The sequence below is a fragment of the Pygoscelis adeliae genome, unplaced genomic scaffold, assembly GCF_000699105.1.
Source record: "Pygoscelis adeliae isolate BGI_AS28 unplaced genomic scaffold, ASM69910v1 Scaffold66, whole genome shotgun sequence".
In the NCBI taxonomy this organism is placed as follows: domain Eukaryota; kingdom Metazoa; phylum Chordata; class Aves; order Sphenisciformes; family Spheniscidae; genus Pygoscelis; species Pygoscelis adeliae.
Window position 1 is genome coordinate 4,703,596 of NW_008825167.1, and position 13,222 is coordinate 4,716,817.

A 13,222-nucleotide genomic window follows, 5' to 3' on the forward strand; every position below is an offset into this window, starting at 1 on the left:
ATTAGTGTATCGAATTAGTTTTAGTGCTGTTGTGAAGAAACACAGTGAAACACTGTAGTATACAGATCTGAATATTCTTTGGTCAGTATTAGCTTGCCAGTCCCTCAGCTTCCCCTCCTGTTTGCCTGCTCTGGTTTTGAGCTCTTAAACAATTTGTGGTACTATTTAACATGCCACAGACTATTTGGGTGCAGCTAAATGAGTAAAATCAGCCAAAGGAGAAGAGATAAGGCTATAATTTGCTCATTCAGTCAAAATCTTGATGTTATTTTAAGATTTTTTGGTCTTATTTTATAGCTTCACACTTTCTCAGACTTCACCAACTGCATGCGTTCTAATGGATAAAAGGGGCTTTAAAGAAGCCCTTAGGATAGAGTATGGCTTTAGAGATAAAATGTTAAGCAAAGGCCTAATCTTAGATAAAGATTAAATACATAATTAGGGAAATACTTTCGACATAGAGCAGTCTCAGTAGGGCTATCAAGATGTCTGTGAAATATTTTCAGTGTGAAGGGAAATGAAAAGCAGTCTTCACGTTTAAAAAAAAAAAACATCAAAAATATCTCTGTAGATGAAAGCCTCGGATGACGATGACGACGAGGAGGACGAAGATGAATTTGTGGAGGTCCCTGAGAAGGAAGGTTATGAGCCCCACATTCCAGACCACCTGCGTAAGGAATATGGTGAGTTTGCCCAGCTGTGACGAGCTTTATCCCTGCATGTTACTGCTGCACTAAAGTAAATAAACAGCCATTCTGAAGTAATAAAGTGATCAGCGGTGTGGGTAATCTCTGACTGCTATGAGGAAGTCACCACATAGATACGGGAGCAGCGATTGGCTCTAGATAAACAAATACTTTCTAGGAGCAGGAGCAACCGAGACGGGAAGCTTATTTCTTTCCATCGTGCTCCACTGTAGTTTAGAGCCAGAAGCAGCACCATGTATGCTTGTAAGTGTGCTAAAAACATACTGGGAGTGAAGGGATTGCAAAGTAAAACTATAAATGAGCCTGAATTTTAGAAATACTAGTAACAGTCTGGTGAGATGGGATAAGGTCGTGTACCTGCATTAATAGCAGTTGGAGATGCGCAGCCACTTCCTCCCATAGGGTGACCAACTTGCAGCTCAGAAAGAAGGCTTTTTTTTGTTTGGGTGTTGCTATCACAAGATGTTAAATGGAGCTCAGCCTTCAAGTGCAGAATTACAGCCACTGAGCACATACCACATGACAAAATATAATCTTGTCTTCTTTTAATGCATTCTAAAGATTTTTTTTTTTTAAATAAAGACATAATGTGTTTTTGTGAAATCGAGGGGGGAGTTACTGAGGAAAGTTCATCTTAAATAATTAAATTTCAGTGCATTGCTCCTTGTCCTTTGTACATCTAGCTTATTGTCCGCAGCTTTGCCTGTGTGCAAATCAGAAGATTTCAGTACATTGTAGAGAAGGAGAGGGTAGCTGCCATCACACAGAAGCTAAAAACCTTGGACACTGTAATAAGTTTCTTGCTCCTACATTTCTCCATGAGTATTTGTGTAAGACTGGTGCTGTGTTGTGCCTTTTTCAGTCCTGTTCATGCTTATTTTTAACTTATCTGTGGTTTGCATCATAAAAGTCAGGCTGCAGCTCTTACCTGTATAAGCCAAATGTTTCTTTTTGCTGAAACAAGGGGGTGTGCCTGTGTAAACTCAAGATGATGTAGCTCAAGTGACCTTTTTGCTGTCTTCTGCCATCAAATCTGACTACAGACAGGGAAAGATGGTCAGTAATGATAACCTGTAGTGGCTGGGGTCAGCTCAAGGACATCTCCAGGTGTGAAGTCCTGCTAGTGCTTCAGTCCATCTACCCCATCTAGACTTAACCTACCAGAACCTGCCTAACTTCCCCACCCTGGGAAGTGAGGCCTGCATTGATTATCTGTGTTCCCCACCTAAGGACTTGCAGCAAGTTCAACTGGCTGGTTCCAGTTTGTTTGAAGGAGGTAGATGTCTCCGTTCCTCTGTGCCTTTAAAAAAATGTGGAAATTGGCAAACTCTATGGAGGACTGAGATTAGACTGGTGCCCTAGTGAGCAGGTAGCTGCAATGTGGTTTGGCATGACTCTTAGCATATGAGTTGCTTGAAACAGGCTGTAGGCACTTACTTTGTCCAGCCAACAGTTGGGGAAGGTGAAGTGGAACTGGGAGTATTGAGATAGTGAAATGGAATGTGGAGATGTGTGTTAGACGAGAACACAGAACAGTGGTGAAGGGCTGTAGGACACAAACTCAGGAACTGGGCAGCTTTTTGGGTTTTTTGTTCATGGAAAAAAATGTTTTATTTTGATAAAATTATGCCAGTATATGTTGGCTATCCCAACTACCTCAGTCTTGCAATAAACACTGAAAAACTTCTAATTATTGCTAACAGTGGGACTTTCAAAAAAGGAATATAATGGAAGAGAGGAGTAGCAACTTTCCAGACAGTTGTGAAGAGCTTCTCAGGTATACGTGGCTAATGAGAGTTCAAAAACGTTGGTATGACAGTAAATGAATGAGCAAACGAGGTTAGTTATTAACGTAGCTATGGTTCTTATTTGGTTTTTTTTCCTTCCTCTGACAGTATCCCTTGTGCCAAAACCGGTATTTTCTTAATAATTCCAGGCACTGGAACTTGTTTTTCCTATCTTAACAGCAGCCTGATGAATCCTAACATGCGAAAGTTCTGTTTATGCTTGTCAACTTTCACTGGAAGTGAAATGTACTCATCTATTCCCTCTCTCCCTTTCCACCCCTGTCTTCCTCATGGACATACATTTTTAAAAAATAAAGCATCTTACCACCCTTTGTATCACACTAACACAATACTTTGCTGCTATTTGAATTACTCCTCATGGAAAAGGATAAAAGAACAAGCCTATCTACTCAAGGATATTTTAAAAATCTATATAAAATGGATTAAGAAATTCCCAATTTGTATTTAAACTATTGCTGATAGGAAAATATATTATAGTGAAGAAGCCAATCGATCAGAAAACAAAACCTCTCTGATTTTGTGTACATGTAGTTATGTAGGAGCTAATGGTCATACTTGGCTGTTCTTTACTTGATGTGTTTGTTAAAAATAGCATTTTGAAAGAAATGAACCATTCTTAATGTTCCTGAAGGCATTCAGCTTTTCTTGCTGCCATTTAAAGTTATTATATAAGCTCCCAGTTCAGGAAAAAGTCTGAAAAGAATTCAGAATTCCTGAAAAGAATTCAGGCGATCTTTTAAGCCTGTGTTTTCTTCTATCTTTGTGTACTTAAGTGCTTTCTTGGACCAAGTGGTCAGTTACTAGCTCAAAATGTATTTCAGAAGCCGATATATAACTATTGCGTAAATCAACTGACTTCTGTGTAATTAACTTCAGGTCTGCATGAGGAAAATGGAGAACTATATTTGCTCTACTGGATTCTGCTCTGCATGTGTTTTTAATAAGCAAAACCAAAATAAGCATCCCTTTGGCATATTTAGAAAAGTGAGTTATCATATTAAAATACACAAGAATATATTGATTTCATAGGAGCATGTTGTCATCAAGAGTTGGCTGTGTTAGGCAGTCGCCCCTCTAATTAAATATGGTTCTTTGTTCCATATGCAAGTGCAGTTATCACAGCAGTGACTTTAGCTTTATCTTAATATAATCCAGGTGGGTTTTTGCTACATTTCTTTAGTTCGCGTTTAGTTCATGAGGACTCTGAGCTAAGAAAATGAAAGTCTGTGCAAGTGGTATGTTCTAACTGGAACGTTAAACCTTCAGTGTAAAATAAAATCTCAGTGTTATGTAGGTGTGAACAATTTAAAGCTTTTTTCCTTGTGTTGTTACTTTTCCTGAACAAGCCAGGAAAAGTGAACAGCTCCTCAGATTAACTTTTTATATGAAACAGGCAAACAAAGTTGTAAAACACGGCTGTGAAAATGGGTTAAAACGTGACATTTAAATTATTAATTTAAAAGTCACTTTATTCCCTTTCATTTCTCTCAGGAAAATGGAACTATCCTACTAACAAGGTAAATTTCAAGCTGAGATGCTATTTCTGATGACGCATACGTGTATTTCTGGTTCTCCTGAGATCTGAAAAGTTTGTGAAAAATGAAAAAATATTTAGAGACGTGAGAAGTTTTGTACGCATAAGTATATAGACATGTGCAGTTGTATTATGTGTGTGTATGTAGTTGATGATCTCAAAATTGATGATGATATTTAACACATAAGACAAAATAAGCATGGGTACAGTTTGGGTGGAGGAAGAATTAAATAAGTCAATTTGAATCTACATGTATAAGATGAAATGTAAATTTGTTAAAAGAATTTAGGTGATTAGATAACTGAAGTGTGAAGATATAACCCATTAGGGGTGTCATGCCAAATTAGCATTACCAGACTTTTAACGACCTCCCATTTGTATAATCCTTATTTACACTTGCACCTGATGTCTGCAACAGACAAGAGACAGCCATCCTGTGGTACCACAGAGCCGTTCTGAATACATTGTGTTGATAAAGAGGAATATTGGGCTGAAAAAGAAACAGCGCTGTGAAAATAATTTTCGTAGGGTTACGCTGGTTCTCAGCACTCTGCACCCATGTTGCTTATATGCATTGCCCTTTTATGGCTGGTATTGCTAACCCCTTAAAAACTGAGGTGTTATTCATTTAAAAGAAAGCTTTAGGGAGAGAGAAAATCTTGTTTCCACTTGAGATTTCCCACATTCCAGCCTTTGCTGGTCAGCTGTCAATTGCATTGGCTTAAAGCCTTAAGTTGGATAAGGTAAGGGATGGAACTGTGCAGCTTCTAACGTTGTTCTTGTGCAAGACAGAATTTGGTGCTGACACCAGGATAAAAGATTCCTTCCTGCCCTTGGTCTTGGCACAGCTTGCAGCTGAGCTCTGAACCGCGTGGGGAAGTGATCCGTTTTGAGAGATGTGCTTTTCCATGTGAAAATGGAACAATTCTCGGATCTAGTTCAAAGCACCCACCTCCAGCGACTGTCGTCTGCTAATGGGTTTTCTCAATTCCTAATTCTTGTCTGTGTCTCAATGCATGCATTCATAAACTTACTTATGCAATACTACTTTGAGGTACAGGGAAGTGCTATTGCCATTTTATAAGTGGTGAGATGAGGAAGCCATCTGACTTGGGAGTATTAGCATGGAAGCAGTTTCATCCTTATCCAAAATTATATGAGAAATGACTGTACAGTCAAGAACACAAACCATTATTTCATATCTGGTTAATCAGATTATTTCTCTTGTATTTGAGCCTTAAGCCAAAATGTTTTTAGGTCCCTGATAGCTACTTCAGTGGTTCACATTGCATCTTAAAGCCTGCTTGGGATTTCTTTCATATCGGGATCAAAGCTGCAGTTCTAAAATCTCAAGGGTTAGTTCTATCCATTTCAGAAATTCTTCCCTCTTCCCATCACAGAGTGATGTGCCTTTGTGGGTTAGATGTCCCCACACTGCCTTTCCTAATCTGATGGTGTCTGGGTCATGCCTTTTCTGTGTGTTAAGTAGCTTTTTTTTTTTGTATGAAATGTCATAGTATAACATGGGAAAGAAGGCTTATACCCCAAGTGAACAAATAAGGTGTACAAAACCAGACTATTTCCTTAGTAGAGGAGTCGCCACCTGTTTTTTTACATAGAATTAGGAGTGCTTCAGGCTGCACGAGCTATCTAGTTCAGCTTTCACTGAGCATTTTCAAAACATGAATAAACTTGCTATTGCGACCATTCATTAAAGGTGTGGGGGTTTTATAGCTTTTGCGTTTTCTCTGAACATTAAAAAGCCTGTATTAGAAATAACAATGAAATACTGCATAAACTAATGCATGATTGAATTTTCAGATTTGAAGCAGTAAAAGTCATGCATTTCAGGGCATTTATTCAGAAGATTGCACTTGTTTACATTGACCAGGTATACTCTAATCTGTACCTAAGCAGCAGACTTCCATGCATATTGTTTTTAAAAGTTTTATTCTCTTGACTGGCATCTATCAAGACATGCAGGGGACACAATGATTAAAAGCAAAACTGCCTCGGAAATGTGGAATATAATAGAATCATTACGGATTAAAAAAATAGGAAAATTGGTAATTAATTTATTGGAATCTGATTCTTTTATTCCCTGCAGAAAAGATTTTCTAAATCCTTTTAAATGTTTTTGTTCATGTGGTCAAGTACTAATGCTTCATCTGTGTCACACCAAGAACAATGGCACTGAATTTGAAGCCTTGCCTGTTATCTAACCGCATGTGTTGCTGTGTAGCTTCACTGTGCTGACTCTTTCTTAGCTCTATTTATCTCCTTCATTTTTGCTGTAGGAAGTAGGAAAAAAGTGTTTTTAGTTACTGCATGCAATAGTAATGTGCTCTTTCATCCTACATCTAAATGAAGTTTCTCCCATAAAAAGGCTGTTTTGCTGTTTTATATAACGTTTAAAGCTAAACATGGCAAAAAGAGCACTTATGCAAGTGTTGATAAGGCAAAACAGAAACCACTTATTTTGACCTGTGAAGAAACGATGGCTTTCATACTGATCTTTTTTCCTCCATAGAAGCATCTAACAGATCTTGTTGATACAGAATGATCATCTGTTGATTTTACAGTTAGATTTTCCTTTATTCCGTGGGGTTTTTTAATAGTACACATGAAAATTTTCTGGAAATCATGGGGAAAAAGCACAAATCCTAAGTGTTGAGTTTACATCCCTAACTACAACATCTAAACATCTCTGAAATACTCAGTGAAAGACTTGTTTCCAGTGCTTATTAGTCTTTTAGGAAAATACTTTGTTTAGATTTCCGTTACTAGGATTGATTAAGGTTCCCCGGTTGGTAGGCATATTTGGAAAGCTTACTAAAAGTTATTTTGTAATAGCTTTTTAAAATGGTAGGGTGTTGATCAAGTCTGGGCTTCCACAGGAGAGAGCTTGATTGTCATGGCAATGATCATGAAGTAGACTTGACTCAAGTGTGACTCAATGCGAATAAGAAAACACGAGTGTGGGATCGGTACAGCAGCTTCTGTTGCTATATTTCAAACAAAATGTAAGGTGGGTTTATTTGGGGCGAGATGTATGTCTGAAGAGCAGTCTGGCCAATTGCTTTCATCAGCTACAGGCCATAAAAATGTGCATCACCGTGATTAACCAAATGATTGTGCCCTACCTTAGTTGTAATGAAAACAAATGGTTTTGATGACATTACTATTTGGGAATGAAGTTGCTGAAGTTCTGCTGACTGTTGAATCGCTAAATAGACACACATATACTGGCTAAATGGGAATTAAAAATGATACTTAAGCTTTTTCTTTCCTTACTACAATGATTTCTCAGTTTGTCTGGGTTCTGCTTTAAAAGCCTAATAGCTTTTTAGTCTGGTTTGATTTGTCTGGTCTCCATATCTCAGGAACTTCCTGAGGGAATTCTTCCTGCATGTGAAGAACATGGAGAACAATTTTACGTGGAGAAACAGCTCAGTGGAGACCACAGCGAAAACAAACCTGCAGACTTCAGAGTGTATGAAACAGTTCTCAGGAACTGAATTTGAGACTTAAAATTACACTATCTAGGCTAAATAAGGACTTGTGGGTATTACTTGACTTCTTTAAGGGGAAAAAACAAATCATATTTTGCAGGGGGAAGGACAGGCAGAATTACCTACTTACCTTTCACTGCCCTGTGAAATTTGGGTTCCTTTTTCCCAAATTTGGAAAATGCAATTAACACACAGTTGTGTTTTTCTCCCTAGACAAGAGTCTAGTATTTAGAGTAAGATTTCTATTAAAATTACTATAAATCCTTCAAAAAAATCATAGTTGTTACATGATTGAAATAACATGCATTGATTTACCATAAATGTATAGATAACAGATACTCAGCACTGAAGTTAGGACCCCAGTCCTGAACTGCTATAATCAAGTATGTGTTGTGTGGTCTCGATTTTTCTTCATGTATACAACATTAGAATTATTTAATTAAAAGTTTACAAGTGAGATTGCCTCATTATATTAGTATGTTTTGAATATATATGTATATGGACAAACACATGTTCTATATAGGTACACTTAGGACAATAATTGAATAAAACTTATTATAATACAGTATTTGGAATGAAGATAACTTTGCACATTTACTAAAAAACATGATTCGCACTTCCAAAAAAATACTTCTGCATCCATGTAGAAGTATTGATTGTAGGTATTTCTTCTGATGCAGCCTAATCAGTTGATCATGCAAACCCTTCCTCACTCTCAGGCAAGGTCCTTCTATGTAAATAAGGTTCCCAGAAAATTTGACAGGACGTGGGATATATTTGATTCCTACTAAAGTTCTTAGAAATTAATAGTCACTGCACAGGATGCTGGTAATAATTCTGAGTGGTTTGCGGTAGTAGCGTACCTCATAGGAACTATGCAATGGCCAGGGACTGCAAAATGATAAGCAAGAAGTTTAAAAGATCAAGATGTAAGGTGTAGAAAGGTTTTCATCTAAACTCTGCTTCTTTGATTTATTCTGATTCTTAGCTGTGATTGTAAAACAACAATAAATAGGGTTAATTAATGAGAATTAACATTATAACAAATTAACATATTCTATAGTTCCAGTAAGCTAAACAAAGTATTTATGTAATGTTAATGAACTCTTCTAGTTAACTCATATAGTCATTACGTTTTTTCTTTAATTTGAATTTCCAAAGTAGAATTCTAAAATTTTAGACAGATGTAAATGAGCATAGCTGCATTCAAAGGCACTGGGGTCATCTTTTTTGGTTGTTTAAAACCTCTGATTATAAAAGACCCCTTGACAACTTTTTAAAAGTAGTGTAATTTCTACAGAAATATTAATATGTGCAGTTGTCGATGTGGTAAGTTGCTTTGAGTGCACACACAGCTTATGTGTGCTGTGAGAATATTTACTAAAGCCATCTCTGGCATTTCAGCATCCTCCCCTAGCAGCTGCAGACAGCAATTTGTTTAGTGGAGTTCAAGGGTAAGATAAGAAACTGTGCCTATCTAAAATTAAAGAGAAAGTTTTCTACCACAATAAATGATAAGAGTTTTAATCACTGTTATCCCTGTATGAATACTTTTAAGGTTTTGTTCGTAACAGATATTTTTTTTCTTCATTTTAGAGTTCTGTGTAGATGAAGTGATACTAACAAGAAAAGAGACTGATTTTTTTTTTAGGCAGAGAGATGAAATTTGATCCCAATTAAAAAAAAACAACTGAATATTCCTTTAATTTGTGATGGCTTCATAAAGATCAGATATCTGTCAGGGATGACATGTAATTCAAATCTCCATCCCTTATGAGTAGCAGAACCTTCGGAGATAATGAAATCTTCCTACTATATGATCACCTATGTTAATTTTGTTCACGCACACATTTGTGCATGAAGAGGTATAGCAGAACTGATCTGCAAACGCTGAAGCTCTTTGGAAGCAATGCCCCAGACTTTGACTTGAACCCTCTGGTCTGCAAGTCCATATGAAGTAAGCTTTGCAAAGTTCTGTTCAGTTAGCAGTAAAGCTTCTTGTGCTTCCTGAGTAAAATACATGCAGTTTTTTTCATTAGGAGCACACTAGAGGGTAAGTGGGGAAATGCTGTACCTGAACTGCTGGATTTTCCTGACAGTCTTGGAGAGTGTCTGTACTAATATAAATCGCATACATCCGCCTTGACTAAGATTCAACAAATGGGAAACAGAAATTATTATATTTTTTTCAGGAAAGTTGAAGTCCATAATACTTGTTCATATTCTATCTCCGTTTTTTCAATTAAACTTAAGTGAATCTGAAGTAGCTAGATTTCGTCTAAATCCACACAGCTGAGGAAACCTGCGCTTGCTCTTTCTCTGAATTTTCACTGAGGGGCTTTTATCTCCCCCTAATCCCACCATTTCTGTCAGGACATAATCTCTTTCTCAAATTTACATTTTAATTACAAGGCCAGCTGAACTAGCTAAAATCAATAATGTCAGCATTCAGCAGCCTAACTTCAGCTGAAACCCCAGCCTCTCTCTTTCTTTCTATCGATTTATCTTGTGAACACGGTCTACTTTATTGCTTCAGGCAAATAGGTGCCATTTGGTCAATTTAAACAAAAAAAGGGGATTTGAACATTTTTATGATTCTTTCTAAAAGCCGCTGGTGGAACAATTTGAACCCAGGTACTGTATTTGTGTTAATAAAATACACAGAACAGCAGAACTCTTAAGAGGAATTTTACTTTTAAAACTGCACTTAATCCCATCTATGTCTTAAAAACAAAACAAAAAAACTCCACCCTGACGTTGGATACCATTCAGCTAGGGCTGTCTGCATGGTGACTCTTGTCTTTATCTTGTTAGCAAAAACTAATTTTATAAACAAATATTTTTTTTAAAAATCCACAGTAGAGGTGCTGTTACTGATGTCGTAGTGTATTTACCGTTAGCCATTTTTCTGTTAATGGTTTAAAATAAGAAATCAATGGGAAAATATTTTGTTCTTGTAACTCCTAAGAATTCCTATATTGATCTTTTGGGTGTGATTTTATCTACCTAAATGTCACATTGTCCATTTATCTCTCTTGCCTTTTCTTTGTGTTGCTGACTGCTTGTCTCTGCTGTTCGCATCCTCTGCCCCCTAAAAAAAAAAATCAGTGTAGTGAATGAGCAATTATGCTTTCCATAAACATTGTAGGAAAAATTGGAATGAAACTGGGGTTGCCTGAGAACTTTTAATACATATGCACATATTCTCTCTGAAGAGGAAAAAAGGTGTGAGACACACGTATCTGCTACCTTCTGACTTCAAGACAGTTTGTAAATAGTACACGTACAAGTGCTCTCAAAACTGTTGCTTTAAACAATGCTTTTCAGAAAGGTATTCTTGTCCATAAAAAAGAGAAGAGAGAGAAAAAACGCAATTTTAAATGCTAACTACAGTCTAAGCAATTCTACATTACAGATAACAGTCTATCATGTATTTTTCTCAGCTAACCTTGTTCATGCCAAAGGGCCTGTTTGTTTGTAGCTGTTTCTGTCATAAAAGGAAGTTTACTTCTCCAAATCCTGATGACTCTAAAGTGTGGTTATAACAGAATCTTTTGGGTTAATTCTGTTTCACTTTAATACAAAGCACCTTGAGAAGGGCTTTTTCCCTTTCTAGCCTATGACAGGAGCGGAGATGGGGAGTCCTGTCCTGCCCCCTTTCCAGATACATAAATTCAAGATGGCTCCTTTCAGTGAAATATTAAGTGCTGTTGAAAAAGCCCTTTTATGGAGGCACCATTATCCCTCTTGAACGGCAAGTCCCCAGCCTAATAAATGTCATGAGATCATTTCGTTTGCTATTTAGCCTAGATATTCCTCTGCTTAGTTCCATCCTATTACGCTTTTATACGTCCTTTGTTTTGAAAGAGGAAGGGGAGCCATCTGCCACAGTTGTCATTACCGGTCCCTGCCCTGAATCGCCTTGCCCTTAAAACATTTTCCTTCATTGTCACCAGTATAAGCCATACTAGAGAGAGACATGGGGTCTCAGATGGTCTTAGAAGAGTCCTCATCCTTGAGAGTATTCTGGAGCTCTTTATTCTCTCTGGAGTCAGCTGTGTTCAGAAGATCTAGGAATGCCTGAAGTGGCCATTTGCTGTATGCAGCAAAATTTAAAGGCTACACAAGCCAGATCCAACTGGGTGTCTGCTTTTTTTCCCCCTTTCCTTCTGAGGGGCTCTAGCTTTGCGGATTTTGAATTGGGATTGTCAGCTCCCTCCAGGGAGAGGATGTCCAGGAAGCAGGTTAAGCAGGGGGTTGACAGGGCATCCTTCTCAGTGCCCTGAGCTTGGAGCCTTGGAAAGCGAGGAGGAGATGTCATTCCCTGCACAAGGACTCAACTCCTGATCTAGGTACTTGGAAAGTTTAGACCCATGTGTACCTAGAGGATGGATCTAGAAGGTTGCCAGCTCAGCAACTTGACCTGTGGCTGGAGTCAGGCAATGCCTTCTGTGTGGTTGCACCCCATAGGTTACAGGGAACGTGTGGTACAAATGAATCAAGGTCAGGATGAATTACTGGGAGACCTTATAAGGTGGAAAGAAGGGGTTAGGGCAAGTTGCTCTGATTTTGTTTGTGAAAAATATGTTTTTCTCTGAAATGAAAATATTTTGCGCACCAAAGCTACCTGCCACTATGGGTCCTGCAATTTTCCTCTCAGAGGGCAGGTCATACCGCATTAGCTTTTCTTTTTTTAGTTGATATCTTGTGATACATTTAATGATTAGCAAAACAAATTAGCAAAGCAGGAATACTTCTGGATACAGCTTCAGGGCTGGCTAGAAGTGGGCAAGAAACTAAAAGTCCCAATTAAATAATAGCTAAAACATGTCAAGTAAACTCAGGTTGCTTTTCATAAGAAGGCTGAGATAATTTGCTTAAAATTTTAGTCTTGTGAAACCATGACTTTTTTGTGTTGATTTAGTTTTTTGGGGGGATGGGGCCTTGCATTTCAATTTCTTTTATAAAAAGGCTTTCTGAGGGGGCAAATGTAGTCTATTGCATTAGCGTGAGGGATCACATCTCTCCGCTTTTAGCTGTCGTTGGCTGAAAAGTTCTTGTTACTACTGCCAGCTAATAGAGTTGCTTCTCTAGCTCAGCGGGTAGAGGCATGTGCTGTCTAACTGCTCAGCCTATCTAATTGCATCATTACAGTCCATGCTGACTGTCTAATCTAGCTGTATAAAGTAATTAAGTTGCCCCACCACTGAGCTGCTGGTGCTGAACGTCAGTGCCTGGTGCTGCCTTGCAGTGGGCTTGTTTCTCAGGTGTAGCTCAGGCATTTACTGTCTCTTGAGCGTACTCTGGGGGTATGCTCATTGCTTCTGCCAGCGCTTAGGTGTTTTATCTTGGCAAATTGTGTGTTTTAGTACCTGTGAAAGAAGAATGTTCTCTAGATAATTCTGTTTGCGGATGTTTTTAGGAATCGAAACTCAACTATTCTCAGTGGTGCTGCCCCTTAACAAATCAGGAAAAAAAAAAGATTTTTTTTTTTTTATATTCTCAGCTCTGAAGGGTCAATACGGTAGCTGAGAATCATCAAAGAACAGGGATGTGCCTCACACACACTTTGTTTTTTCACCGGGTGTGCTTCCCTGCCAGCTGTGCTGGGTGATGTTGGTTCCCGTTCTCGTCAGTCATGTGTTGCAGTGAATCCCCTGC

The 13,222-nt window shown here is 38.1% G+C and overlaps 1 protein-coding gene across 1 annotated transcript in view; it reads left to right on the top strand.

The window, feature by feature from the left end:
- The window catches only part of UVSSA (UV-stimulated scaffold protein A), a 77,964-nt gene that overhangs the window by 39,324 nt on the left and 25,418 nt on the right, over window positions 1-13,222 (top strand). Inside the window, exon 11 of the mRNA XM_009328874.1 lies at window positions 572-683. Coding sequence (XP_009327149.1) covers window positions 572-683 — 112 coding nt within the window. The remainder of the gene's footprint in view (window positions 1-571; window positions 684-13,222) is intronic.